This window comes from Equus przewalskii, chromosome 4 (assembly GCF_037783145.1).
Source record: "Equus przewalskii isolate Varuska chromosome 4, EquPr2, whole genome shotgun sequence".
Classification (NCBI taxonomy): Eukaryota; Metazoa; Chordata; class Mammalia; order Perissodactyla; family Equidae; genus Equus; species Equus przewalskii.
In genome coordinates, this window is record NC_091834.1 from 62,283,849 (window position 1) to 62,311,614 (window position 27,766).

General features: G+C 40.6%; 1 protein-coding gene across 6 annotated transcripts in view; it reads right to left on the reverse strand.

Moving 5' to 3' along the window:
- Positions 1-1,012: 1,012 nt before the first annotated feature.
- PDE1C (phosphodiesterase 1C) overlaps positions 1,013-27,766 on the reverse strand; it is a 597,159-nt gene continuing 570,405 nt past the window's right edge. For 4 of the 6 annotated variants that reach the window (XM_070616191.1, XM_070616193.1, XM_008522290.2 and 1 more), the window contains 2 exons: positions 20,166-20,234; positions 11,513-13,592 (listed from right to left, as the gene is read on the reverse strand). In XM_070616191.1, the coding sequence (XP_070472292.1) occupies positions 13,579-13,592; positions 20,166-20,234 (83 nt within the window). In that variant the 3' untranslated portion in view covers positions 11,513-13,578. Of the gene's footprint in view, positions 1,315-11,512; positions 13,593-20,165; positions 20,235-27,766 lie in introns of those variants that run through there. The other 2 variants (XM_070616196.1, XM_008522292.2) reach the window with 2 other exon arrangements.

A 27,766-nucleotide genomic window follows, 5' to 3' on the forward strand; every position in this document is an offset into this window, starting at 1 on the left:
CAGTGCACCGGACCACTTCTGAAGGGATCCAACGCTATCTCTGAATTTGAACCTTTTCTTACCATTTCTGTGAATTTAGTCCCAAAGTAAAAACTCTTGGGAGAGACATAAAAGGGCTAAAAATGCCACCATGAAGAGAGGTGAGTTACAGACTTCCATCCCACCAACAGCTGTGAGAGTAATTGGGCCCCCAAAGGGACTCAGACATGTAGTCTGTTAGGAAGATGATCTGAAATTTAACTTAAAGTCATCTCCAAACTTATGGAAAAAAGTTTGCAAATAAGGAATTCAAATTAGGTTCAGCATTTTACACCCTCCTGCCCTAGGACCACAAGATGAAATAGACGTCTCCTGGGGTGAATATCCAAGACATGGGCATCTCATTGATTTCTAGTATTGTCTACTGTGACTGAAAGTAAAGGATTAGAGGAAAGCAGAGCCAAAATGTATCTCCTGCAAACTCTCATGTCCTTAAAGACACAATGAGACTATTCGGTGTGAGGCATGCAATAAGAACCAAAACAAGGGTCTTTGTTTTTCACTTGGATCTGCTTTGTGAAGCCCGAGTCCAGAAATATCTAGGAATGCAATTCATCAGTCTTCTTTTCCAAGATTGTTACGCTCAGAAGCACAACTTTTGTTTTGAATGCATTTACTTTGAAAGTTATATGTCTACTCGAATTTTAAATATTATATTTAAAATTGAAAAAGATGTTTTTAGAAGTGCATTTCTTAAATACGGTGATTATTAAACCAATATTCTTATTGAGGGAAATCAACTTCCAGGGATGAAAATAGTGTCAATGGGAGGAATTTCATTTTTTATGAACATATTGCACCATTTTAATTTGGGTCCAATGTAGACGTTGAAAGATGTATACCAATAAAAGCCACATGAGACACTCTTCTTACTGGTTTGCTGTTGGAGTCCGCATGGACCCCCAAGTCCAGCAACTGATGAGTCTACAACAGAACAACAAAGGGGAATATAAGAGACAGCCTTCCCTTTGCCCTGGTCGAATCAACCACGAAAGCACCAGCCCCAAAGTCCTCCAAGAGTCTTGGCAGCATATTTCACTGTAGCTGGTGAGTGATGAGAGGCAGATAGGTGGGCCTCTCCTTCACTTCCTCACTTCCCCTTGACCTATTTTCTATTCCAGGTACGTGAGATGTTCTGAATCTTTTTCATTTTGATCCTCTGATCCAGCATCTTGTACCTTGCAGGATGCTCATCAGTTTTCTTTGGGACCGAAGGTGCATAGGAGCTAGATGCATAAGCAGGGCGTTTAAAATGACGTAGAGCAGGCTTGATGACTGGAGGCCATGCAAAGGAAGACAGACAACCATTAGCCTCACCAATAACATGGCACAACTAAACACTGTGGGCAACTTCCTTGTCCCTAGATCTGTTCATTTTCTTTAAAAGCAGGAACCAAAGGAGATTGAACTCTCACTCTCACTGGGAATCTTATTGGAGATAGATGAATAAGCACATTATCACCTTGATCATTCACTTAAAATAAATAAGTTCCTAGAGATAGGCAGTGACGAGCCCAGAATTTAAAGGTTCATAGTGAATGGGTGGGGTTAAGGAGGTGAGAGAGAGCAGTGCGGTCACTTTTGGGAAGAGCAAAGCAAACACAGGGGAGCAGAGGCATATTGTTAACCAGCATTTAGCATTATACGTAAGCTTTCAAGGTTGCAAAGTAGCACACAATCCTGAAGTGCTAATAAAAAGTACATCATTCAGAAGATATTTGCAAAACATATCTATGAAGGTCTTGTATCCAAAATATAAAAAGAATTCTGAAAATTCAACAACAACAAAAAACAACTGAATCTAAATACAAGCAAAAGATATGAACAGACTCTTCACTTAATAAGATATACATGTAGCAAAAAAGCATAGGAAAAGATGCTCAACAATTTTTGCATTAGAGAACTGCAAATTAAAACAACAATGGTACACACTACATACCTGTTAGGATGGATAAAATCCAAAAATGAAATATGATGATACCATTTGCTGGAGAGAATCCAGAATAACAGGAGCTCTCATTCTTGCTAGCGGCAATGTAAAACGTTACAGCCACTTTGGAAGACAGTTTGACAGTTTCTCATGAAGCTAGACACAGTCTTACCATACGATCCAGCAATTGTGCTCCAATATTTACTCAACTTACTTGAAAATTTATGTCCACATAAAAACCTGTACATGCTTTCTATAGAAATTTATTCACAATTGCCAAAAACTGGAAGCAACCAAGATGTCCTTCAACAGTTAAATGGATAAACAAGTCACAGAACAGTCATACGATGGACTATTATTCAGTAATAAAAAGAAATGAGCAGTCAAGCCATATATAGACATAGTGGAATCTTAAATGTGTATTGCTAAATGAAAGAAGCCAGTCTGAAAAGGCTACATACTGTATGATTCCATTTATATGACATTCTTGAAAGATCAAAGCAACAGAAATGACGAAAAGATCAATGATTGCCAGGGGCTCAGAGGGAGGAGGTAGGGTTAAATAGGTGAAGCATAGGGGATTTTTAGGGCAACGAAGCTATTCCGTATGGTACTGTACTGCTGGATATGTGACACTGTGCATTTGTTAAAACCCATAGAACTTTGCAGCACAAGGAGTGAACCTTAATGTACGCAAATTTTTAAAATAATTTAAGAGGTCAGGGGAATCACAGAATGACATGCATAATGTAACAAAACAATCTAACGGCATTACAAATGCAGGAAATAGACTCACAAAATAGTGTAGGGGGAAAAGATGCTCACCTAAGTAACTTTGAATACTAGTGGATTCTGTTAGACTAAATGCCAATGAAATCATACACAAGTACTGTATACAAGTTGATAAAGTTGTTTCCCATGGGGGTAAAGATTAACAATTCTAATACTACTCTATATGTCTACTAGAATTGAACAATTATGTAAATGGATAGTGGATGATGAGAGCCAAGTTTCACACTGTTGGAGTGGGAGTTTACAGAGAAGCAAAAGGAGAAGGCTAGAAATGATCCACGTGGTAATAGATTAGAGTTGAAGACATCAGTATGAATTCATGTTTAACTTAATATAGATACAGATGGTTACACACATACACATATGTGTGTTGGTACACACCCATATATTTCCTTGCTCTATTAGCTGAAAGGACCTAGAAGCAATGAAGTAGCTACTAGCCTAGAAGCCTCACTAGCAATGAGCACTTCTAGTGTCCAGATCTTGGTTCCTAATACCATTCTCCAATAAAAGGAACCAGGGCTCTTTGTAGAAATAGCTGATTCTAGGACCAGAGAACAAAATATACAGGATGAACCTGGAACATCTATAGTACCAGAAAGTAAGAAAGTGCTAAACATACACACACTCACACACACACACACACACACACGATAGGACAAAGGAGCCCTCAAATGAAAGAGCTCCCAAATGGCCATGTTGGAACAATTTGAGCAACAAAATAAATATAGCAGTATTGAATTATAATCCAAGGTATGAAATACATATCCATGAGTCCATGCTCATTATAAATAAATGTTTGAATAAATAAATAATTGTGGGAGAATAGACACATCTCTCATGCAGAAGAATTCCAAATAATTTATGTAGATACACCTCTCTGAAGGAGGAGGAGCCTTTAGAGTGGGTTGGATATAGTGACATCCTTCCAGAGAGGACAGTCTAGGAAGGGGACAAAAGAGTAACTTTATGGTGGAGAAATCTAATAAACACAACCTCAGCCAGGACATCAAGGTTAACACCAATAGAGATGTCATGTTGGTAGTATGCACCTTTGATTTCACAAGATGAAAATGGATATTATATGATAAAACTAGCACTTTGCTTCCATGGTCCTCCTCCCCAAAATATATAACCCCATTCTAATGATGAAAAAGCATCAGACAAGTCCCAATTGAAGGACATTCCACAAAATATTCGACCAATATTCCTCAAAACTTTCAAGATCATCAAAAACAAGAAATCTGAGAAACCATCACAGCCAAGAGGAGCCTAAGGAGACAGGATGACTAAATGTACTGTGTTATCCTGGATGGGATCCTGGAACAGAAAAAAGACACTAGGTGACAACTAATGACATATGAACAAATATGGACTGTAGACAATAATAAAAGTACATCACCTAACCTGCAGGTCTGTAAACAGAAGAAGGTAAAGCACTAATTGATACTTCCTCTCTCTATTCCCCTCTGCTCCAGCCTCCCACCGACTACCCCATCCCTTTCCTTCCTTGGTCCTGCGGAAAGTGTTTAGTCGGTGAGACAAGGTACAAGTGAATAAAGGTGAGACCAGGTTAAATGATAACCACAGACAGATGAGACATAATAAAGAGACAAGAGGTGTGAAGGAGAAGAGCTGGTGCTGAGCCATTGCCTCAAACAGCAGCTGTCACTGAGGCTCCTCCACTCTCACTGAAAGGGCCAGCTAGAAGCGTGATACACAGGTGGGTCAGCTTGAAGGGCTAAGATTGGGGGACAGATCTATTACACAAGTTATCCTTGTGAAAAACCAGCTTTGCAAATCTCTTCCAATACCAGGAAAACACATGGCATTATGATCAAGCAAAAGATTAGAAACAACTTAAATATACAACCATAGGGAACTGGTTAAGTTATGGTACATTCTTAAAATACACTACTGTGATACTATGGAAAAATGATATACCTGTCTATTAATAAAAATAGAGGTTCATGTAATACTGTCAGATGAAAAAAGTAGTATATATAATCTAATCTCATTACTATAAAACATATAAATATGTGCATAGGAAAATCTGGAAGAACACACATTTAAACCATGGCAGCGCTTATCTCTGAGCAGTATAAACATGGCTATTTTATTTCTTTTTGATCATTTACACTTTTTATCTTTTTCTATGATGATCAGGTCTTAGAGATGTAACTTTTGAAAAATAAACATACTACTAAAAATTTCTTCTATAGAATCATATATCAGAGCTATTCTAGAAAATCATATGTAATAGAAAGTGAGTAAAATTGAGTTTATTTTAGGCTTTGGTACTAGACATCTCAGAAAGCTCAGAGCTGAGTGTACATTTCACAGCCTATAGATTAATATTCATTCATCAACTTCTTAGAGCTCCTACTCGTGTCCTGCTGATATAACAATGGACAAAACAGACAGAAAACCCTGCCCTCGCTGGGCTTCCATTCCAGTAACCCCCTCTGAAACTTGTGACTGGCTTACAGAAGAAAAACATGTTCAAATAAAATAAGTGATGCTGTTACTATAATCTCCATAATACCTACACCGACTTCGTCTTTTGAGTTATCCTAACCCATAGTAAAGACTTTCAGCAAATGGTCCTATAGTGACGTAACAAGACATATACAGAAGAACAGAGATTTTGTTGTTGTTGTTAAGATCTCAGAGTGCTCAGTTCTGTTTCTTAGGCTAAACAAGGATTGCAGCACAAAACACTCTAGGAACAAACATAAAAACAGTGGTTGTTACCCTGGAGAATGGAGTAGAGACAGGAGAGGGCTTCAGATCAAAACTGATTGTTGCACATGTCTGGGCTAACTGGTTTACTGCTCTTCAAGCCACAGTCCCTCTCCATATTCATTCTACTTTCGCTGCTCAGCATGAACTCAGCCAAAGTATTATTGAATTTCCCACTTCTCAGCATGCAGAAACATTTACCGTTTGCCGGGATTCTGATTGTCACAGCAAAAACTTTCCTTGCCACTGGAGTCGTTGCAAAAAGAGTTGAGCCCGCTGATAGAGATCGGCTCCCCACCGAGGTTGTGGAAATACTCGTATGCCTGCTGTCACCCTCACTCAAAATATGGGAAAAAAAGAAAAATTCATACAGGGCTATTTTGTATGCGTTGATTGCCTTTCCCCTCTGCAGGGGAACACGATTTGATGACAGGGCAAAACAGTGGAGCCTGGCATGAGGGCACCATCCTGAGTTGAATGGGAACCTTTCTTCTGGGGTGCTGGTGTGGCCTCCTGAGGACTCTTATTCATCTTCCGGCTATCCCTGAGATATTCCTGGAAAGGGGTCTGACCCTTCTCCTTTCAATGACCAGGTACTTCCCACAGCTGAACCCAAGCAGCAGTGACACAATCCTCCCCAGGTAGAGAAGAACCAAACTGGGAACAGAAGCCCCCCCTCTCCATATGCTTGATTGTAAGAAACTTGGACCCTTTTCCTCATAGGGACGCATTCACAAAGTCTACTCTCACCTCTTAGAGTAATTTACTTCCTCACCTCATAGAGTAATTTACTTCGAGAAAACAATCTAATTAGCTAATGAAGATTTGACAAAGGCACATATCTCTGCACAGAGCCTGAACTTGAGAAAGTCATTATCTCTATTACTTTCAAACGTGCTTAGGAAAAGAAAAGTTCAAGACAAAAATACACACATCATCCTTTATTTTACAATTACACGCAATGTTTGTTTTGCATAAAAGTGATGCTCTTTTAGAAGTTTTAATACTCATTTGTTTAAATTTCATCTTTTTCATAAACACCATTCCTCCCAATGGTGTCTATGACTTTCTCCCTTTCCTCTGTCACCACCAGCCCATCTTTTATTCTCTCTCTCTGTCTCTTTCTCTCTGAGAACTTTTTGCTTGGTGGTTACTTTTTTTTTTTTTGGTGTGGGAGACTACTGCATAGAATTATTCTTCTTCAGAAGATAGATTGAGGTTTATTCATATATCAAATTAACATAGCTGTTAGTTGGATTCAGGTATTGAAATACGAATGAGGTTTTTAAAGCTCCTTGTTTGATTATTTATTTAATCTACTGTTTCTCAAAGTACCCTCACTAAAATTGTGAATATAATAGTTCTTGTTGGAGGAGGGAGGGGTTCCTCAGCCAAACTTAACTGGGTTAAAGTTAAACTAGTATTTTCATGGCAGGACAGCTCAGAGACCTAAACCAGGGCAACGTGTAGCACAAATCCCTAAAACAGTTGATAGCATGTAGTTTTTCCCAATTCTGTTAGGCTAAGGAACCCTTTTCATCAGGAGCATCTCACAGAGTGCGTAGCATAAAACACTTTCAGAAAGACTGGGTTAATTCACTATCATATCATATCACATCGTAGCTCTGAATTCAGTACACTCCGTCGTATTGCGCTGAATGAGAGCAGAATGGTCACCAGTCCTCATCTAATCTAGGGCCAGCCTAATTCCTGTGAGTTAAACAACAAGCTGCATTAGAAGCCGTCTCTGTTCTTTCAATCCCCTATGGCTTCAGTGTGATCTTTTGGAACCACCACACAGCAGCAGTGACAACTCCATAGGGAGAATTTCTGAAACTCTGTTGCAGAGCACCACCTCCAAAAGCAGCAACTTGGCACTCTTAGCTTCTGAATAAATTCTAATATTGGAACCTTTTTTAAAAAAGAATGATTGAACATGTGTTTTCTCCTCTTTCAAAGATAATTCCATGATATGATCTTAGGATAAATGTTTCCATCTATAGACATTTTTTATCTGCATTTACACACACACACACAACATATACACTAAACTAACAAGATAAAAAATAATCATTTATTGCCTCTTAAATGCTGTTTTACATGAAGAACGAAATCTCACTGCCTTACATTCCGTTTCTGAAAGCGGTGTCTTTTTGGGATGTCTATCTGAAATCTGATGGAAAGTCCTTACAAAAACCATCCAGGAGTTTTGAATTGCAAGAGATTGGAATGTTAACATCAGCTCCATTGAGGACGGAACGATATAAGAACTGAGCCTGTGATTTCCATTCCAGGATCTGCAGTGATAAAATAATCATAATATCTGACATACATTGTATACTAGGCACAATGCTAAGAATGCAATATGAATTAGCCTTTAATCTTCACTACCGTCCTAGGAGGCAAGCATATTATCACCCCTTTTTGGGTAAGGAAACTGAGGATTGAAAGAGCTTAAGTAACTTGCCCAGGTTTACACGCTAGTGTGCAAGAAGTCTAGATTCTGCATTCACATCCAAGCAGTCTGACTTCAAGAGCCTTTCTCTGATATTTGAAACAACCTTGGACCAAAGTTCACAGTGGGTTTTAATAACTTCCATGATAAGTTAAAAGAGTCAAGTAAACACTACAATTGTACCTCATCTATACTGTCAATATTTGAGTATGTATCTGTGTTATATACAGGATTCTGGAATACTCTTGTTAGTGGCTATAATCAAGCTTCCCCAAAGCAAAAGCAAATCGCCCTGCTTAACACAATTACTGGCAATGGCTCAGGAAGGAAGGACATAAAGGTACTGGCTAACAGGTCTCTTATATAAGTGCTTCCCGCTCTTCTCTCACCTATGCCAGGTTGGAATGTTAACAGGAATTCCGAAAGTCTAGTTTGTGGGAGATAAGCAGTCAAGCCAGGTGAGCTCCAGGAGCCTGGGGGCGCAATTTTTAACTCCTTGGTTCTCACCCCTGGCTGCATATGAGAACCACCCAGGGAGCTTTTGAAAATCCCGTGCTCAGGTTGCACCCCAGACCAATTAAAGCAGAGTCAATCCTCTCCTTCCTTATGGTCACAAAAGAAACAATAGTCGTGTTTTGCACCCCCTGAAAATGTCCTGTCAACTATAAAGAGCTAGCCAACGCTGTTGCTGTATTTTCTCACAACAAACTGCCTGGCTGGGGAGGAGTCCTTTAGGCAGCAATTACTTGTGGTCTTCAGAATTCTGCTTTTTCCTCTCTCTCTCCTGTCCATTATATTTTTGCTTCCTGTTGAGTCTACCATGAAGACAAAAGCTCTGAGAAACGAAAAGGCATTCTTTTGCTGGACAAAGCAACTTGGATGTTGTCATTTGAGGACTGTGAGAAAGTCCACAGCAAGAAGAGCCAACACTGAGAGTCACCAATCTTTGCTAAATAAATCCAACACTTGGGAGAGGAAAGAATAAGACCAAAGAGGGACTTCCTGATATCTGACTCAGGGGAAAGAATGAGAGCTCTGGTTTCCAAGCCTCCTTCACCACTTCCAGTTGTTTTATCTTGGGCAAGCCCCTGCACCTCTCTGAGCTTCACTTTCTGCTCTGTAACCCAGTATAACAATATTACATATCCAACAGGGCTGTTGGGAGGACTCAGTGAGATTGGGCATGTAGAGGATTTACCACAGGGTCTGGCAAAAAGAATGCCTTTGGTTAGTGGCAACTTCTATTATCATTATTGTTGTGATAATGATCATGTCTGACAGGAAATACTGGTGGATAAGGTGAAAATAAAACCCTGAATAGACAGAGTGCCAGAAAGACTCCTAGGACAGGCACCACCATTTTGTGCAGTACTGACTTCACGCTGGCAGATAGGGTGTTGCTCAGCTCATTTGGCCCTTTCGAGATAATCTGCCTGATATCAGCTTAGGTCTCCAACTGGTCTTCTCTCTGGACTCTTCCTAGCTTCTTTCTGTGGCATATTTTTAGAGTATCTAGAATTCCAAACCTGGCTTATGCCTGATTCTGATCGTCAGACACATTAGCTAATTTGGTATGAACCAATTGCGTTTTGAAGATGAGCTCACGAGAACACACAAAATCAGCTAAAAGACTCCTCTCAATGTCAACATCAGCTCCAGGCAGGACTGAATCAAGAAGGGTTGACCCCAATCCCAAAAACAGAAACACACCCTTCAAACCTCTAGCAGTTTGGCTGAATTGGCTCTCAAAGCTGGTCTTTTCCTTATGGGGCAGGTGGAAGATATTAATTTGTTTCACCAGAAAGGGAGACTTTGTCCTTGTTCATTATCTAAGCTTCCCATGAGATTTCTTAAAAAATGAAAGTGAAATGTAACTACCTTTTATAAACCCAGGGCTGCGCTGTTTAAGGAGTCCAGTAGCCTGGCTTTCCTCTTCTGTACCATTCAGTGTTTTCACGTCCATTATCTCATTTGTAGCCCCTTCTTCCACCATCCTTGGAAGGGGGCCAGATTCAGTTCTGTCTGTGCCCCCATATGACTTGGGCACGTGATTTCAGATTCCCATTGTAAAAACAGAGATAATAACACTCATTGCAGAGGGCCGTAGTGAGGATGAGAAGAAATCATGTGTGTGAAACAGTCAGCAAGGCCCTAACACTTAGCAGGTGCTCACTCAATATCAGTTTCCATCCCTTTCCTCAGAGGAGGGTTCTACATTTCAGGAATTATCTGGAAGATTTGCAATTGCCAGGAAAATTCAGTAGCAGCATATCTTCCCAGCTAGAGAACACATTTGTTTCCTCAAGACACAAAAGCATTATACTGAGGCCACACTGATAGGTGACCCTTCCTTATGTAGAAACACAATTTAGCCACATTAACCCAGCTGGAAAATTACTCAAACCACGCACACTAAATGTGGTGCTGAGTAAGGTGACGATCTATTCTCAACCTCTTCAAGGTGTATTTTATGTTGAAACTAGAATAATTAAACACATCACCTACAATTTTAAAAACTCCAAGGATTTTACCTCAACAAAATGAGAATGCTAAATAATCTACTGGTTCCATATTTTAAGTTCACAGAGCAAAGAGTGCAGGGGACAGGAAGCTTGCTCTCTGGGAAGCTACCCAGAAGAAGTTGAGTTGACACTGCCTGAACCAAACGACTATCTAGTATGGAAAGATTACCTGACCAACATTTCCAGGTACCCAGAGGAATGCAGGTCCACAGGGAAAAGGTAAACCACATATTTTTGTTGCCCTTCATTCAACCTGAAGCTGTTTTCTTCCACCTGAGGTTCCCAACTCTGGACGCACATTGGATCACCTGGAGAACTTTAAAATTTACTGGTGCCCAAGCCCTACCTCAAAGAGTCTGTGAAATGTCATTATTTTAAGGTGGAGCCCAAGCATCAGTATGTTTTTAATGCCCAGTGATTCTCATGTGCAGCCAGGTTGAGAACCACTGGCTTACGTGCTGAGTTTGTTTTGAGAATAAGTTGGCTTATACTTAGGTTTCAAAGGACACTTGGGGTAGCTGACAAGGGGTCTGGTCATCGCATACAGGAGTGACCAACCCTGGGCCATGTGCTAAGATCTGTGACAAAAATTGATCCATGAAAATTTACTTTGGGGAGACGTGGTATGGTATTATGAGCAAAGCATGGGTTTGGGGCAACACATACCTAGCCTAAGCTATTACTAGCTGTGAAATCCTAAGGAGATAATCTGTTCTGGGACTCTGGTTTTTGGGTTTTTTTCTGTAAAATGGGGAAAATAGTCACTGCCTTGTATGTTGTGAGGATTTTAATGGGGATATAAATGAGATAATGTATGCATAGTACCTTGCAAACTTGCAGAGCACCAGTAAGTCATAGGTACTCGGTACATGGCTACCATTATTACATAGCACAGAAGATGAAAGGTCATCACTAGGGGCCTTTTAACCGTGCCCTCTCTGGTGGATTTCTCATTGTAGTAGAGAAAAGTCATGTAGTTCCCCATGCAACTGGATTTTACTCCATGAAAGAACTCAGCACACAATGAAGAGATTAACTTAATGAATTTATTTGTGAATATTTGGCAGAGAACACACCACTCTGATTCACAAAAGACTAATTATCCAAAATGTGCATTGTGAAAAAATATATATGTACGTATTTTTTTCCATTCAGCTACCTGAGGAAACCACTTTGCTGAAACCAAGTGCCATCCTAAGCAAAGCAGAAACATCTAGCCCACATCCTCAACTATTTATACAATGTACAGATGGGGATCACTCTGGGCAATGCCTAACCAGGAGTGTAAAGCAGTGCTGGAAATCCTGGATGGGAAGTGAGGCTGAGACAACCAACCAGGAGAGAAGAAGTTTCAGTCCCTGAATTATAATCTTGATGTAATTAGGAAAATGACAAGGGCACTTCTGATTCTTAAGATTCTTTGCATTTATTATGCTGAGCCATAATAATTCTTTGAGTCCCCTTCATTGGAAGCCATTCTTGAACCACTGATACCTTGGTCTTTTAGATGCTTCTTCTTTGTGCTTTCTCCCACAGATAACTAATCCTGGCTATCAACTTCATGAGGCCAGGGACAGGGTGTTATGCACACCTGGATCCCCAGAGCTTAATCACAGTACCAATAACGGTCGGTGCTGAGAAATATACAATGAATAAGGAAACTACTCTGCATCACACTCAGTAACCTTCATAAATCTCCCATTTTCTAAAGAGTAAATGAATCACTTGGAATACATACCAGCTGGCAAAGTTAATCAGAATCTACAGAACCTACTATTCCTCCCTTGCTTTAGCAATGTCTTGATACCTAGATTTGCTGGCCATGTTTGCTCAAAGAAGAATGTCAGCAATTGCTTCCCTTTGCAGTTGCAAGTTGAGGCCTTTTGCTTTACCCAAATGCTACAATCTCAACTCATTTCTATAGGTCTTCTTACAGTATGGAGAGGCACTGAGGCATAGTTTCAACACGCCCCGCTCCTTCTGACAAACAGGTGAAGGAGGGGGTGCAATTGAGGAAGGCTGGTAAACAAGCTCTTTTCTTACTCAAACAAGTGCCAGCTATTAAATGCCCTGCAACCTTACGATTTAATGATTAACGATTTAGTTTAATAAAATTATTTTAATTAATAAAAAAGAATAAGAAAGTCCTCTCTCAAGGAGATGACCTACTTTAATTTGGTTCTTTGTTTTTATTTCGTTTGCCCTGGAAAGCACAAAGTACACGAGGCATGCTGTTTCAAAGGAGAAAAATATTTGGGAGATTATGAAAGCTACGTCTTTTGCTTGATGTTTTTCATCAACGTGTGCGTTTTTCCACGTGTGCATATGAAGACGGGAAGTGTAAGGCTCAATCGGTAGCTCTGTGATTTGTTCACACCAACCGTGACCTACGCCAGAAGAAGCCTGGAAAGATAAATTTCTTCAGGGTTCTAGAGCTCTGAAGCGCTAGGTCAACGTATAACAAATGAGCTTTGCTCTAGTCCACAGTACAAACGACAACTGCCAACCCTCCAATGGAACTCAAGATAAAAGACAATTGCAAAAAGAGTACTCATTGGAATCTTCACTTAAAAGACAGTGCAAGGTCCCTCCGCACCCCACTGTGCGTGAAATTGGTACATGGGTAATTGATCTAATCTCCAGGCAGAGTACAAGTGTGAAAGAAAGGTGGTTACAGTGGGGACTCTTTGACATCAGTCTTTATCCACTGGCAACAAAACTCAAGCAAAGAACACAGGCTTGCAGCCTGCTAACTTTGGGCAGCTACTCACCTGATTGTGCCTCAGTTTCCTAATTTATGAAATGGAGATAACTGTACCTTCCTTAGAGGGTTGTTGTGAGGATTACATGAGATAATACATGTTAACCACCTAGCATTGTCCCTGATATTTAATAGATGTGTAATACATGTAAAAGTATTTATTTTTAAAAACCTGTATTTGGGAGATCGGAAGTTATCATTTTTTGAAGTTAATCACTCAATAACTTAAAATACACATAATATTTTGTTTTGGTAAAAGAAACATAAGCTTCCTAAAATGTCTTCAGACCTCAGAGCCGGTCAGGTCTCATCTGAGGAATCCTCTGGAGAAGATGTTTTAGCCGTAGTCCCCTAGAAAAGGACACATAACAATGTCATTGTAAGCCAGCCAGTATCTCAACACACAAAACTCTTTCTACGTCAGGCAATGGAGATTAGAAGCAGAGTCGCAGCTACTGCCAACACTACCGTGCACGCCAGCAGCTACACACACAGAGGAGCAGTCAGCTATCTGCATCAGCGAATGGCTACGGTACTGTACCTTTCTGTCTAAGGACCACTTCAGGAAAGTGATGTGACGGAGGTGCCCTGGGGAATCTGCTCAGAAGTAAGTCACTGACTAGTCTCCATCATTAGCGGTCATGCCTGTAAGTGGTGGTGAAGCTCTGGGCCACTCCTCCAGCGAGAGCCAACATTCCCTCAACTCTCCATCACTTAATGGCCCACCCATGGAGCTTGACTGGGTTCACAAAGCACATGGGGCATAGCTGAAGTTGACTCTAGAAAAAAATTGACTGCAGGTGCTATTATTTTACCATATTATTCTTATATTACCATATAAGAGTCACTTTGCTATAGATGTGCAAGGAATCAAAGTGATGTCCCCAGAACAGTTCTTTGGTGCTGGAGCTTCAGGAGGACCCGTTTGATAATTTTGGAAACCACATAAGCAGTTCTTTAGCGAAGTGATCTCTGGTGGCTTCTGGATTGAAGCATGTTATTTGCAGAACTTTCTTCATATCTGAATTCTAACACCCCAACACCCATCTCTCCCTAAAGGTTAGAAACGGAAAGCATTAAATTACTCTGAAATATATGTAAAATCATGTCTGCAGGGATGAAACCAAACAAAGCAGTCTTGGAGGACAGCCATAGATTTTTCACGTAAAAGATTCTTCGATATATGATACTTTGAGCATACAGAAAATTATAAATAATAATATAACAGATACCCACTCAATATGGTTTAATCAAATCTTAACATTCTGCATATTTGCTCAAAAAGTTTATTTAAAGAGATTGAAAATCACAAGTAGAGTTGAAGTACCTAGCATACCCTTCCATGATTCTTCTTTCTCCCCTGCAAAAAATCATCATCCAGAATTTGGTGTTTATTATTCCTGAGCATATATTCATTCTATTATTGCATTTGTATGTATCCATAAAAATATTTAATGTTTTTGGTTTTTTTAAAAGATAATATAAATTGTGTTAGATGGCATATATCTTGTTGCAACTCGCTTTTCTTGTTCAACATTATGTTAAGCATTGTTTGTAATATCAAAAAATGGAAAACAACCATCAATAGGAGAATAATTAAATATCCGGTGGCACATTTGTATAATAGACTGCTCTACAGATGTTAAAATGACGTTTTATATTTTGCATAGAATTTCTTTTGCCCTACGTTAGCAAACTGTCTCTTAAAAGCAGAATAGAGCTGGATTTTGCTTTTCTTATCTAATCAGATAATCTCTCTATTTTAATACTGGAGTTTAAGCCATTTGCAATTATTGTTATCACTGATATTTTTGGACTTGACCCTACTATCTAATTTTTTAATCTTTTTTTATTCCTTCCTTCTTTTTCTTCCTTTCTGCCTTCTTTTAAGCAGATCCATTTTCTATATTCCTTTTCTTTTTTGTTGTTTGCTTGCTGATTTAGATGGTATATGTTATATTTCAATATTTTACTGATGATTCTTTGTGTTAAAAAGTACAAATTACCAAGTTCTGCCCAAAGACAAATAGATCTTAGCACTCCTTAACTACTGAATATCCCTCCTTCCATCTATAGATTCTGTTTCCTATTCTAACACAAAAATTGGACATTATTTTTATGGTCATTACTCAACTTTAGCAACATGTTTTACTTACTCATGTGCTCATCATTAATTCCTATATCTCACACTTTGCTTTTGGGTTCACTTTTCTTCTTGTTGAAGTATATCCCTTACTACTTCTTTATTGAAGTCTGTGAGTGGTAAATTATGTCATCGTGTACCTGAAAATGTTTTTACTTTGCCTTCACTCATAACTAGTAATTCAGCTATTATATATTGGTTTATTTTCCCTCAGCATATCGAAGATATATCTTCATTATTTTCTGGCATCTACCGTTGCCAACACAAATTTTGCTGTCAGTTGGTTGTCATTTTATTATAGGTAACCTGCTTGCAGCTCCCCTGAACGTAACCAGCTTCAAACCATTTTATGATTTTCTCACCCTTGACGTAATTTTGAGCAATCTTACACAACAGCTTTAGGTATGTATTTGGTTTTATTTAAGTAGGGCAATTGAGGTACATTTTCCATCTAAGATTTGGAGTCTTTAGAGCCACTTATCTATCTTCCAGCCTCTTTCATTTTTTTAATTGAGACATAATTCACCATTCGAAGTGTACAGTTCAGTGGCTTTTAGTATTTTCACAAGGTTGTGCAGCCATCACCAACATTTAATTCCAAAACATTTTCATGACCACCATTATACAAGCTCACACCCATGAGAATTCACTCCCCAGTCTCTTTTCTCCTCAGCAACCACTGATCTACTTTCTGTCTCTATGGATTTGCCAATTCTGCATATTTCATATAAATGGAATTATACAATATGTGGCCCTTTGTGTCTGGCTTCTTTCACTTAGTAAATACTTTCAAGGTTCATCCATGCTGTAGAATGCATAGTACTTTTTTCCTTTAATTTGGCCAAATAATACTCTACTGTATGGATATACCACATTTTGTTTATATATTCATCAGTTAATGGACATTTAGGTTATCTCAACTTTTTGGCTATTATGACTAATGTTGCTATGAATATTTGTGGACAAGTTTTTGTGTGAACATATGTTTTCAGTTCTCTCGGGAATATACCTAGGAGTGGAATTACTGGGTAATATGGTCACTCTATGTCTAATTTTTGGAGGAACTGCCAAACTGTTTTCCAAAGTGGCCGCACCATTTTACATTTCCTTCAGCAGTGTATGATGGTACTAATTGCTCCACATCATCATCAACACTTGTTATTATCCATCTTTTTTATTCTCGCCATTCTAGTGCATTTGAAATGGTATCTCATTGTGGTTTTGATTTGCCTTTCCCTAATGACTAATGATATTGAGCATCTTTTCACGTTCTATTTGTCTATTGTCTTTGGATAAGTGTTTATTCAAATCCTTTGCTCACTTTTTAATTAGGCTATTTGTGTTTTTATTGTTGAATTGTAAGAATTCTTTACATATTCTGGATCCTTATTAGATATAAGATTTGCAAATATTTTCTTCCATTCTGTGGATTTTCTTTCCGTTTTCTTCATAACATCCTTTGAAGCACAAAAATTTCTAATTTTGATGAAGTTGTTCTATCTATTTTTCTATGGTTGCTTGGCCTTCAAGTATCATATCTAAGAAACTACTGCCTAATCCAAGGTCACAAATATTTACCCCTATGTTTTCTCTTAAGAGTTTTATGGCTCATGCTCTTTCATTTTTCATATGGTTCCCTCTCTAGACTGTTTTGGTGTGAAATCCTCAGGACTATCTTCCAAGATTGTTTTTCCAGTTGTGTTCTATCTTGAGTTTATCCCATCAACTGTGTTTTTATTTCTTTTAAAAATTCCAATAACTATATGTTTGCTTTTTAAAATTTCAGATTTTGAATTGCTTCTTTTGCATATCTCTGTTCTTGTTTTGTTTCTGTACAATTTTACTTTATTGTTTTTTAAGGATTATTCCTCCATTTGGCTCTTTGAGTATCCTAAAACATGATAGATTGTTTGACAGCACCAAGAGCTTGCAGGAGAGGCATTTGCATCAGAGGGAGGCAACACATGGTATTCCTGAGGTAGGTAGGAGAAGTAGTGAGCTGGCCATTGTAATAAGGTGGAGGTGGAGGGTGTTTGCTAGACAAAGCATGGTTAAGTATATCAAGTGTTGTGAGAAGTACCAACTCCATCTCTGTAGGCTTTGTAGTGGTCATAACTCAAAGCCTACAACACCAGTTTGGGACCACTCCAAACTGTCAGACTGAGCCCAAACACAAGGTGGCTGAGACTCTGAGTCAGAGGCCTTGGAAACACAGCAGGCCAGCAATAGGCCCCCAGCACAGCTGGGGGGAACTAGGTCAGCTTTGCATATTCTTGCAGATGTCCAGGATGGCTTCAGAGGTCCCACCTGACCCAGGAATGTTATAACCTTACAAAGAAGAGCAAACACCATCACTGCACACTAGGGTTGCTTGGTTCAGAGCTGTTTTCCTCCTAATGTTTATACTCCTAGGAGCACAATAATCACAAGCAGGGACAAGATGAAGGTGGCTTACAGAGACTGCAGAGCAAAGACTACTCAATACTAAAAGGCTAGTTAGTATAGTTGATGAAATCCAACATTGAAAATGAGCCTTTTGCAGAGGATGGTCATACATTAAATTGGACAGTGCTTACTCACACACTCATGCTCCCAGACTTATATCATTAATGAGCACCCAATATGTGCTTGTCACCTTGCCAGGCACTGGGGTAGAAAGGATAAGACAGTCTCCACCCCTGAAAAAGCCACCCGTCAATGGATAAAGAGACTTATAAGCAAATCACTATAAGTCAGTACTAATTCTACCCAGCTGATTTAGAGGGACTGCGAAGAGAAACTAGCCAGGGTGAGAAAAGGGAAAGGAATGTTCCAGGCAGGGTGACAGAGGCAAGAAAGTTCAAGGGCTATTCAGTGGACAGTGAGTCAAGTTGCTGGACTAGGGTAGGGAAGCTACAGAAGTTGAGGTTGACAAAGCAGATAGATACAGATTATATTTCATCTAATCTAAGATGCCACTGATTCTTAAGGAACTATTATTTGATGTACAACCAAGAAAAAATGCTGCTAATTAAATTACAACACACCATTGACTGCAAAACTTTCCTGTTTCAGAGGGGCTAAAATGCAAGGCACTGTCCCTCTCAGAATGGATGCAATGTGGCAATTCCCAAAAGAAGAAACATAAAAGATAAATTAACGTTAGAAAACAGATTTTTTTTCAAAAAAAGATAAAATAAATGCAAACGAAACACGGACATAATTTTTTCTTATCAAATTGGTAAAGTATTAATGTTAGCATTAGCAAGAGGATAGTGAAATGGCAAATACTGCTAAAAGTAAGAAATAATACTCCTTTTCTGGAAATCACTTTGATAATAATGTCTCAAGAATCTAAATATGTACACATTCTTTAAGCCAGTAACCCTACCTGCAGAAACCTGTCCTAAACCCATACTTACAGACTCAGAAGAAGATTTATGTACAAGAATGTAAGGTTATTTACAATAACAAAAGTGGGAGCTATATAAATGCCAAATTATCAACAAATATATAAATAAGTTGTGGTATAATCATATGAAATGTTAGTCCATCACCGAAATTTTTTTAATATTTAATAACATGGGGGAAATCTCATAATGCAATGGTAAATTTTAAAAGAGAGGAAACAAAATTCCATGTAGAGTATAATTCCAAACTAGGGAAAAAATTATTTAATAAAGACCGGAGGGAGGGGTAATCTTGGTTGGCTCTGAGTAGTAGCATTATTGGCAACATTTTTCCTTCTTATAATTTGTATTATTTTTCAAGTTTTCTATAATGTCCATATTTACCTTTTATAACCTCTCCTTCCTCCCAAATGTGTTTTTCCAAGGTCTCCTTGTAAAAATTAAATCGTGGTAGAGATTGTAAGTCTATGCATGGAGACAGAATGACCACTAGGTGCCTTTCATATTACATAGTTATCACATAGGATCAACATGAACACTTAACATTTTTAGTAAATGTTAGATGGGATCAAATATAGATTGTTCATGACTTCCATATTTCTCAATGGTAGAGATTAGCTATGAGCACTCACCATGAGTTGGTGCTATGCTAATTTACATTATTTTTTTTTAAAGATTGGCACCTGAGCTAACAACTGTTGCCAATCTTCTTTTCTTTTTTCCCTGCTTTTTCTCCCCCAATCCCCCCAGTACATAGCTGTATATTCTTAGTTGTGGGTCCTTCTAGTTGTGGCATGTGGGACGCTGCCTCAATGTGGCCTGATGAGCGGTGCGATGTCCACGCCCAGGATCCAAACCAATAAAACCCTAGGCCGCCGAAGGCGGAGAGTGCGAACTTAACCACTTGGCCACGGGGCCGGCCCCCTACAAGTATTATTTCTAATTCCTGTGATGCAAACAGATGAGAAAACATAAGCTCCAAGAAGCTGAATAAGTACAGTGAGCTTGCACAATTTGAACATGGCAAAGCTGAGATTTGAACCCAAGTCTCTCTCTCACACTGAAGCCTCATACTCTTTCCCCTGCACCATCTGTCTCTCAAGGAAACATTTCCATAGTGTGTCTAGATGAACATTAAGAAAGATCAAAATTCTATTCTTTCCATCAGTGAACAGGAGGCATTGTGAACCAGCTATGGCTATATCACGCCCATTCCCGGAGGAACCTTACAAATGTGTATGACAGAGACGAAGCTCTCTGATAACATGGGGTAGCCTGGATAACTAAGGGGCCAGATTGCCAGTTTACCAGCTGCTAACCTCGGCTCCTGAGAAACCAGTCCTTTCTGTTGTCTGTAAGTGCTCAGATTATGGCGCAATGCTATTTACCCACCTGGCAAGGTGAGGCGACTCGCGGAGCTGGTGCTTGGGGCTGGTGAGCCTTGAGAACGCTTCTTTGTGCCTGTAAAGAGGAAAAAGAGGAGAAGGAAAAGTAGGGCTGTGCACAGACTTCTTGGGACAGGTAAATGCTCACCTGTAACCAAATGAGCCAAAATCTGGGTTTGAAAACAATGTTTAGAGGATGGTTGGGTGAGGTTGTGGGCGCAGTACATATTCCATGATCCACAAGAGCCAGGAGCACAGCCTTTACCTCTGTGCGCATGATGGTTCTCAGTCTCCTGGGTGGAGGTTGGCATGTTGGCAACCAGCGCAGGACTGGGCAAGGCTGCACCTTAGCATCACCAGGGAACTTTCTAAATATGCAGTTGCCTGAGGACACTCCCAGAAATTCTTTTCACTCTACTAGGGTGGAGCTCTAGTATCAGTATTTTTTTTTTTTTTTGAGGAAGATTAGCCCTGAGCTAACTGCTGCCAATCCTCCTCTTTCTGCTGAAGAAGACTGGCCCTGAGCTAACATCCGTGCCCACCTTCCTCTACTTTATATGTTGGATGCCTACCACAGCATGGCTTGCCAAGTGGTGCCATGTCCGCACCCGGGATCCGAACCGGCGAACCCCGGGCCACCGAGAAGCGGAACGTGCCAACTTAACCCGCTGCGCCACCGGGCCGGCCCCCAGTATCAGTATATTTTCAAGTCCCCCAGATGATTCTAATGTGCCTCCAGGATGGAGAACTACTGCTGTGGAAGGGAAAGTTCTGGGTTTAGAATCGAGGAACCAGGGGTTTGTTCCTGCTTTGTCCCTACAGCCTTTACTTGCTTTTGGACCTCAAACAATTAAATTGATCTGTCTGCAGCTCAGGTCTTCATCCGCAAAGTGAGAGAAACGACAACAATCGCATCCAAGTGTTCTGGCGAAGATTCAAAGACCCAGCGTGTGTGAGTGCTCAGGAATGTGGGAGACTCCACGAATGCTGCGTCAGCGGGCTCTGTGACGTCTCTGCAGCTGGCAGCAGAATTCTTACTAGGAAAGGGATTATCTCTGTTCATATAAACGGTTTAGTGGGCCACGAGGGAATGAAAAGGCAGCCCCTTGGGTGGGGATCAGGAAAGAGAGCAAAATGAAGGGAGGGCTGAATAGTTCTGCAAAAGAACATATATTTATATATATGTTTGTGTGTGTGTATGTATATACATGTGTTTATTTTGTGTTCATTGAGTCAGTAATCCTGTACATACATATGTATACATACATACACTACATATGTATTTTATTTTGTACTTAGATATGTACACACATACATATATACATGTACATTTTATAAATAAATATAAATATTATTTATTTATTCACTCATTCCTTTATTTTGCCATCCAGAGTGGGGCAAAAGAGGCCTGCAGGCCAGAATCCAGTAACACGGCAGATACTCAGTCTGAGTTGGCAGAAACGTAGAGAGAATCTTAAGCAGAGGATATACATGTTTCAGTGTTAAGTTCTTTCTGTTACAAGTCCCCTGAACCGACCCAAACTTTTTGTAAAGTCTACTTTACATGCAGAGGATGGGTGTGAGTGAAGGTTGTGTTGGTTGAGAAAACTCTGTCAGAGTCAACACAGTCATGGGCAAAGATAGCAAGAGGACCATCGACTGATCGACATCAGAGGAAGCAGGAACTTGGGGGTTGGAGGCGAGTGGGTCAGCATTCCCTGCCCCGGAAGCCCTGGTGACACGTGGAGAGAGACCTTTGGGATGGTGTTTGAGACAGTTTCATTTCAGTCTTAAAGAACAGGGTACTAGCCTTAACATTCTGTGTTATTGTTAATTATTATTATTATTATTAGCAGTAGAAGGAGTAATAGTGAAAATGGAAAACGCAAAATCCAAACACCTCAAACCCACAAAAACTGTTAATTTACATGAGGTGAGAGAAGCTGTATCTGGCAGAACCTTATGTCTCCATTTTCCAGGTCTTGTAGATGCCCTGAATGTCAGAGTTGGTGGGGAACTTAGAAGGTCTAAACCCAGCTGTAACTTTGATTCAGAATCCCCTGAGGTGATTTTTAGAAATATGGCCTCCAGGGTCCTTTCCTGAGCCTAGCAAAGCGGAATCTCAAGGGAATGGAGCCGGAAGTTTGCATGTCAAGGAGTTCCTCAGTAAGTCTAATGATCGTCAGTTAAATGAGGTGTCTCAGACACCCCAAGGTGAAAAGATTTACTCAAAGTGATACTTTGGGTCAGGGTCAGGGCTGCCTCACTGCTCAACTCCAGGGAGTGCCATTCACACTGAATCCTACACAAGGAATAGTGAGCCTGAGTGTGTAACAAGTTGGGCCCGATCAGGGGCATTACCAGAAAGCAAATCCACGCCCCTGACCTTCTTATTCAGAGCCACTCCTGATCCACCAGAAATGCCTCTGTGTCCCACTGGATCCACCTCCACTGTGGGGACGCCAGTGACTCAAAGTGTTTATCCCTCAAGACTTTTTACTTCTCTCACTGTCCCTTTGGGGGACAGGGTTTCTCAACAGCAGCACAGTGACATTTAGGCCACATAACTCTTTGTTGTGATGGCTGTCCTGAGCATAGTAGGATGTTTAGCAGCATCCCTGGCCTCTACCGACTCAGCATCAGTAGCACCTTTCCTGTTGTGATAATCAAAAATGTCCTCCAGACAATGATAAATGTCCCCTAGGAGCAAAATTGCCCTCAGTTGAGAACCATCGCTTTAGGATGGATGTAGGGTTTAAGTTTTTCATTCAGAGCTGTGATTCACAATTTGACTGCTTGGTCATTAGTAATAGCCACTGTCACACATCAAGCAGTTACTATGTTTTATAGGCACCTTGTTAGGGATGGACGATTAAATGTACATCAGTTATATTTTCTGATACTATCTGATGATAAAATTATTCCTATTTTACAAAATTTGTAGACAAAGAGAGCTTAAGTAATTTGCACAAACTTACTGAGTGTTGGGGGGCAAAATTTAAGCCAAGATCCTTCAGAGTTTAAACCTAGAGAAACTTTTCCCAATGACTCTTGCTGTTTCTTGACCAACCCATTATCCAGGTCTGCTTCATCTTGCCTGAAGATAAGAAAAACCTGGAACAATTATTTTAACAAAAAGGAAAAACAAAACCAGATCCCCTGGCCTGGCCAAGGCCCCGTGAGCCAGCATCTCCGGAGGGGCCTGGATGTTTCACAAGGGCCCCAGCTGATCCTGACCTTCAGACGGGCTTGGCAAACCTCGTGTGACAGAGCTCTGCTTCTTCTTGTCTAACTATTGGAAACCTGGCACTCTGCTTTCCGTGGATACTCTTGTGAAGTTGAGCGATCACTTTAACGTTGCCTATGCGAGCACTTAAAACCTGCAGAGGACCCAGTGACTACAAGCTTTCAGTGTCATCACCTGCAGAAACATTCACTAGTGCCAGCCCATTTCACAGGAAGGCTTGGTGCAATTTTTTAAAAAATCACCTACTATGGGGGCTCACCCCGTGGCCGAGTGGTTAAGTTCGCGCGCTCCGCTGCAGGCGGCCCAGTGTTTCGTCAGTTCGAATCCTGGGCGCGGACATGGCACTGCTCATCAGACCACGCTGAGGCAGCGTCCCACATGCCACAACTAGAAGGACCCACAACGAAGAATACACAACTATGTACCGGGGGGCTTTGGGGAGAAAAAGGAAACAATAAAATCTTAAAAAAAAAAAAAATCACCTACTATGATCTTCCAAAAGCCTGCAGCTTGATGGCTTTTCCTTGGGGCAGCTTTTCGTCCCCTTGGTATCTTCTCTGCAGACACTGAGTGAGATAGGAACTTCTGGCGCCATTGGGTCAGTGGAAGAACAGAACCGCGAGCCCCTCTAGAAATGCCGTCATTTTCTCTGTATGCTTGGTGAAATGCCCAATATTTCAGGACAAAGAGAAACCACCCACGCCGCTCCTAATCGTGTCACAAACAGGTAGCAGGTGGAGACACACAAAATAAACCTGTTTGTGATTTCTCAGACCTTCGGGCGGCACCATGGACCATTGGGGGTGGTGGGGTTCTGAGTGAGCCAGCCACTCACTGGCTCCTGTTAACTGAGGAGGTGTTCCTGAAATCATTTTCCACTCCGCAGCCACCAAATTACCTATTACTGTACTCAAAGTTCCATTCTTGGGAATAATATTCAACTTAATCCAAGTGTCATTTTCTTTTTTTTTTTTTTAAGATTTTATTTTTTTTCCTTTTTCTCCCCAGAGCCCCCCAGTACATAGTTGTATATTCTTCACTGTGGGTCCTTCTAGTTGTGGCATGTGGGACGCTGCCTCAGCGTCGTTTGATAAGCAGTGCCATGTTCACGCCCAGGATTCAAACCAACGAAACACCGGGCCGCCTGCAGCGGAGCGCAAGAACTTAACCACTCAGCCATGGGGCCAGTCCCCCAAGTTTCATTTTCTAAAACCCTACCCCTTCCTTGCTCCCATTCTCAGGGAAAACATCAGAAACTGAGCTGGAAGATCCAGCTCGGGATCAGTTTCCAAACTGTCCCCTACTGTTTCATGCTGGCAGATCGCCTAGGGGTACACATAACTCGCTCTGGGACTTACTGTAGAACTTGACGGGGGATGCTGCTCTGTGAGTGACTCTGAATTCACTCTGTCAGTGCTTTTCAATCCTGGCTGCACATTAGGATCATCTGGGGAGTTTTAAAGAAACGACGCTGATACCTGGGCCCTTCCCCCAAAATTGCTGTTTAATTTGTCTGGGTGGGGCCCAGGCCTGGGGATTTTTCAAGTTCCCGGGTACACGTGACCTGCAGCCACGCGTGAGAGGCACCGCCCTCCGTGAATGCCTGTAGATGACGTTTCTTCCAGCATCGGGGGAAGTGACCTTTCTTCCGAGCCACTGGTGTGCTTTATCCTCCTGGATGACGTGAATCTTGTAAATACTTTCTTTTTGTTTTTACTTAGGCTTCCAGGGAACTCAGAAGCAATTTATGACTTAACACCGGGGACAAGGGAGGCCTGTTGAGCCTGCGTGACATTTGCCCTGGTTTGCTCTGTCTACACCAGCTCTACTTTCTGCCTCTGGTTTTATCCTGCTTTCTTAATTTTTTAAAAACAAATTGATTAAATGTATGTGATTTTGGAATTTGGAAATATTTTATACACGAGGAAGGGAAAATGAGAACATCAATAAACAACTACCTCAGTGCTGACATTGCTAAGCTCCGTTTTCTTCACGTCTAAAAACATTCGTTTTAGGACGTAATTGTGAGGATCAAGTCAGAGTGCACATGTGGAAGTGCTTAGCACACTGTGCAGTGCAACTAAGTGTTTGTTAGTTTATATTCAAAAGAAAGTGATGTGAGTGTCTGCGTGTAAAGTAGTTAATATGTCATCCCTGGCAGATAAGCATTTTAAGGTCACAAATTACATCGTCCTTGACCCACGGCATGGGAATACTCAAAGAGGAAACAACCCAATCAGTCAGCTCGGGGCAGAAATGTCATCCCGGCAGCTTGTGTGACTAGAAGTATATTTTCACAAAAGAATAGCTTTCAGATATTTCAAATTAACATCCTTGGTTGGTTCAGCTAAAGGGCAATGAATCCACTTCATCAGGAGTCTGGAGAAGAGGACAGTGATGGAGGCGACAGCCAAAGCTGCCCACCTTGGGGCAAATACACACACTGAAGACTCAGGATGTGAGGTTAGCACTAAACCCAAGTCATTTGCAGCTCGACCTCAAACAAATAATTTCCCTTCTGCAACATAAGGTTACCATGGCCAAGCCCAAGCCACTGGGAAAGGGTGATTTAAGAGCCCTTGAGACCAAGTGTCATCATTAGAAATGGTCCAACAACAGCAATGCTGTTATAACACAAGCAGATCCCACAGGCAGAGATGAGAGCTGAACGAGTGAAGTAGGGAAAGCGTCTGTCACCCTACTGGGCATTTTCCACTCTTTCTTTTAGCACATTGCAACGTCTGACTTTATGAGCTCCACAACCTCTGATCACGACTGCTAAGCACCTCTACCAACATCTTCTCTATGTCTCGATTGGGGTGTGGCAGAGATCAACAATCTGTTGCCTGATGCCTCAGAACAAATCATCATTTCTGCCTCTTTACAGCCTTGAAAAAAGAGCATCCAAAGAAGTTCACATTCTGCTTGGGGCTGTGGAATCACTGAAAGTTTGGAGGGCTTCAGACCCACCCGGACTTCCCTCAGTGTTGTTTCCCAAAAGCAGCTAAATTAGAGTGGCGTATTCAGAGTGTTTAATAACACTTTTCCCCACAACGCAACTACCATCAATAATAAGCTTGCTATTCTGTGACTTGACCTCTGTTTATCAAAGAACAACGATCACAAAGACAAGAGCTATTCAGACATGCAACACTATATGCTATTTAAATATGGCTGTTTTCACATTTGAATATGCTTTGGAATTGGGCATATAAACAAGGAGTCCGAAATGCTGTTCACAACCTTTGACCCAGTAATTCTACAACTAAGAATTTTTCCAGGGGAGGTATTCAGAAATGTGACAAAGCCTTATGTACAAAGAGCTCCAGGCCTATGCTATTTGCAACTGCAAAAAATAAAATAAAAGTGTGTAACTTAATTGTCCAACAGCAGAGAGGTGGTTAAGTAAACTGTGCTAAAGCCACAAAATAAAATATTATGTTGGTACTGAAATTATATTAATAAAGTTTTTTTTAAAAATGGGACAATGCTTACAATCCAACGTTATGTGAACAAACCATAATACAAAATTAAATTACTGTACTGTATGGCCTCAACTGTGTAAAAATACATAGCAAAAGACCATAATAAATACAGTAAAGAACTGGCAGTGAATAATCATTAGATGGGCTGTTATAAGTGATTTTAATTTTATTATACCTCTCTGTATTTTTCAAAATGAGTAAGTTCAGTCTTTGCTTTCAGAAAAAAACAAAATTAAAAAAACATGTTTCAATGCATGGCAAACACAGCTGCTTGGGAGGAACATCACAGCCCCCTTTGTCGGAGTAATAATCCAGTGGAGTTACTACATAGGAACAGTACACAGAGGTGGCCCGGATAAGAGGGTGGTATTTGTGTAATATGCATCATCGCCACTAGGGGAGGCCCTCTTAGCGGCTGGTTTGAAGGAGGCCGGCTGGGTGCCATCCAGTAAGTCAACTGCTTGTGTGCCCACAAACAGGGGGAATGACTATTCCTTAGTCAGACTCCTTATGTTCGAGGCTAGAGAGAGAGAAAATATTGCTGTAGCCCTTTCGAGAGCAGGAGAAGGAAAAAAATGTTTGGAATTTGAAAACTAGCCTTGCAGGACTGTAAAACTGTAATATCACGGTACCCAGAAGAAAAGTGAACATATGGAAGGCAGTCAAGTTCCATGATAAGACTGACATTTCTTATGCCTCTAAGGAGCTTCCAATAACCCATCTACCTCATCCCTCAGAAAAGACTATATGTGACGCGATACATCATGTATATCTTCAAGGTGCAGGCAAAGGCACTTGGTGCCTGGATATTATGTGGCATTTGGAGGAACACAAGAGAGACACATGGTCAAGTGAGTTTGGACGCCCCATATTTGG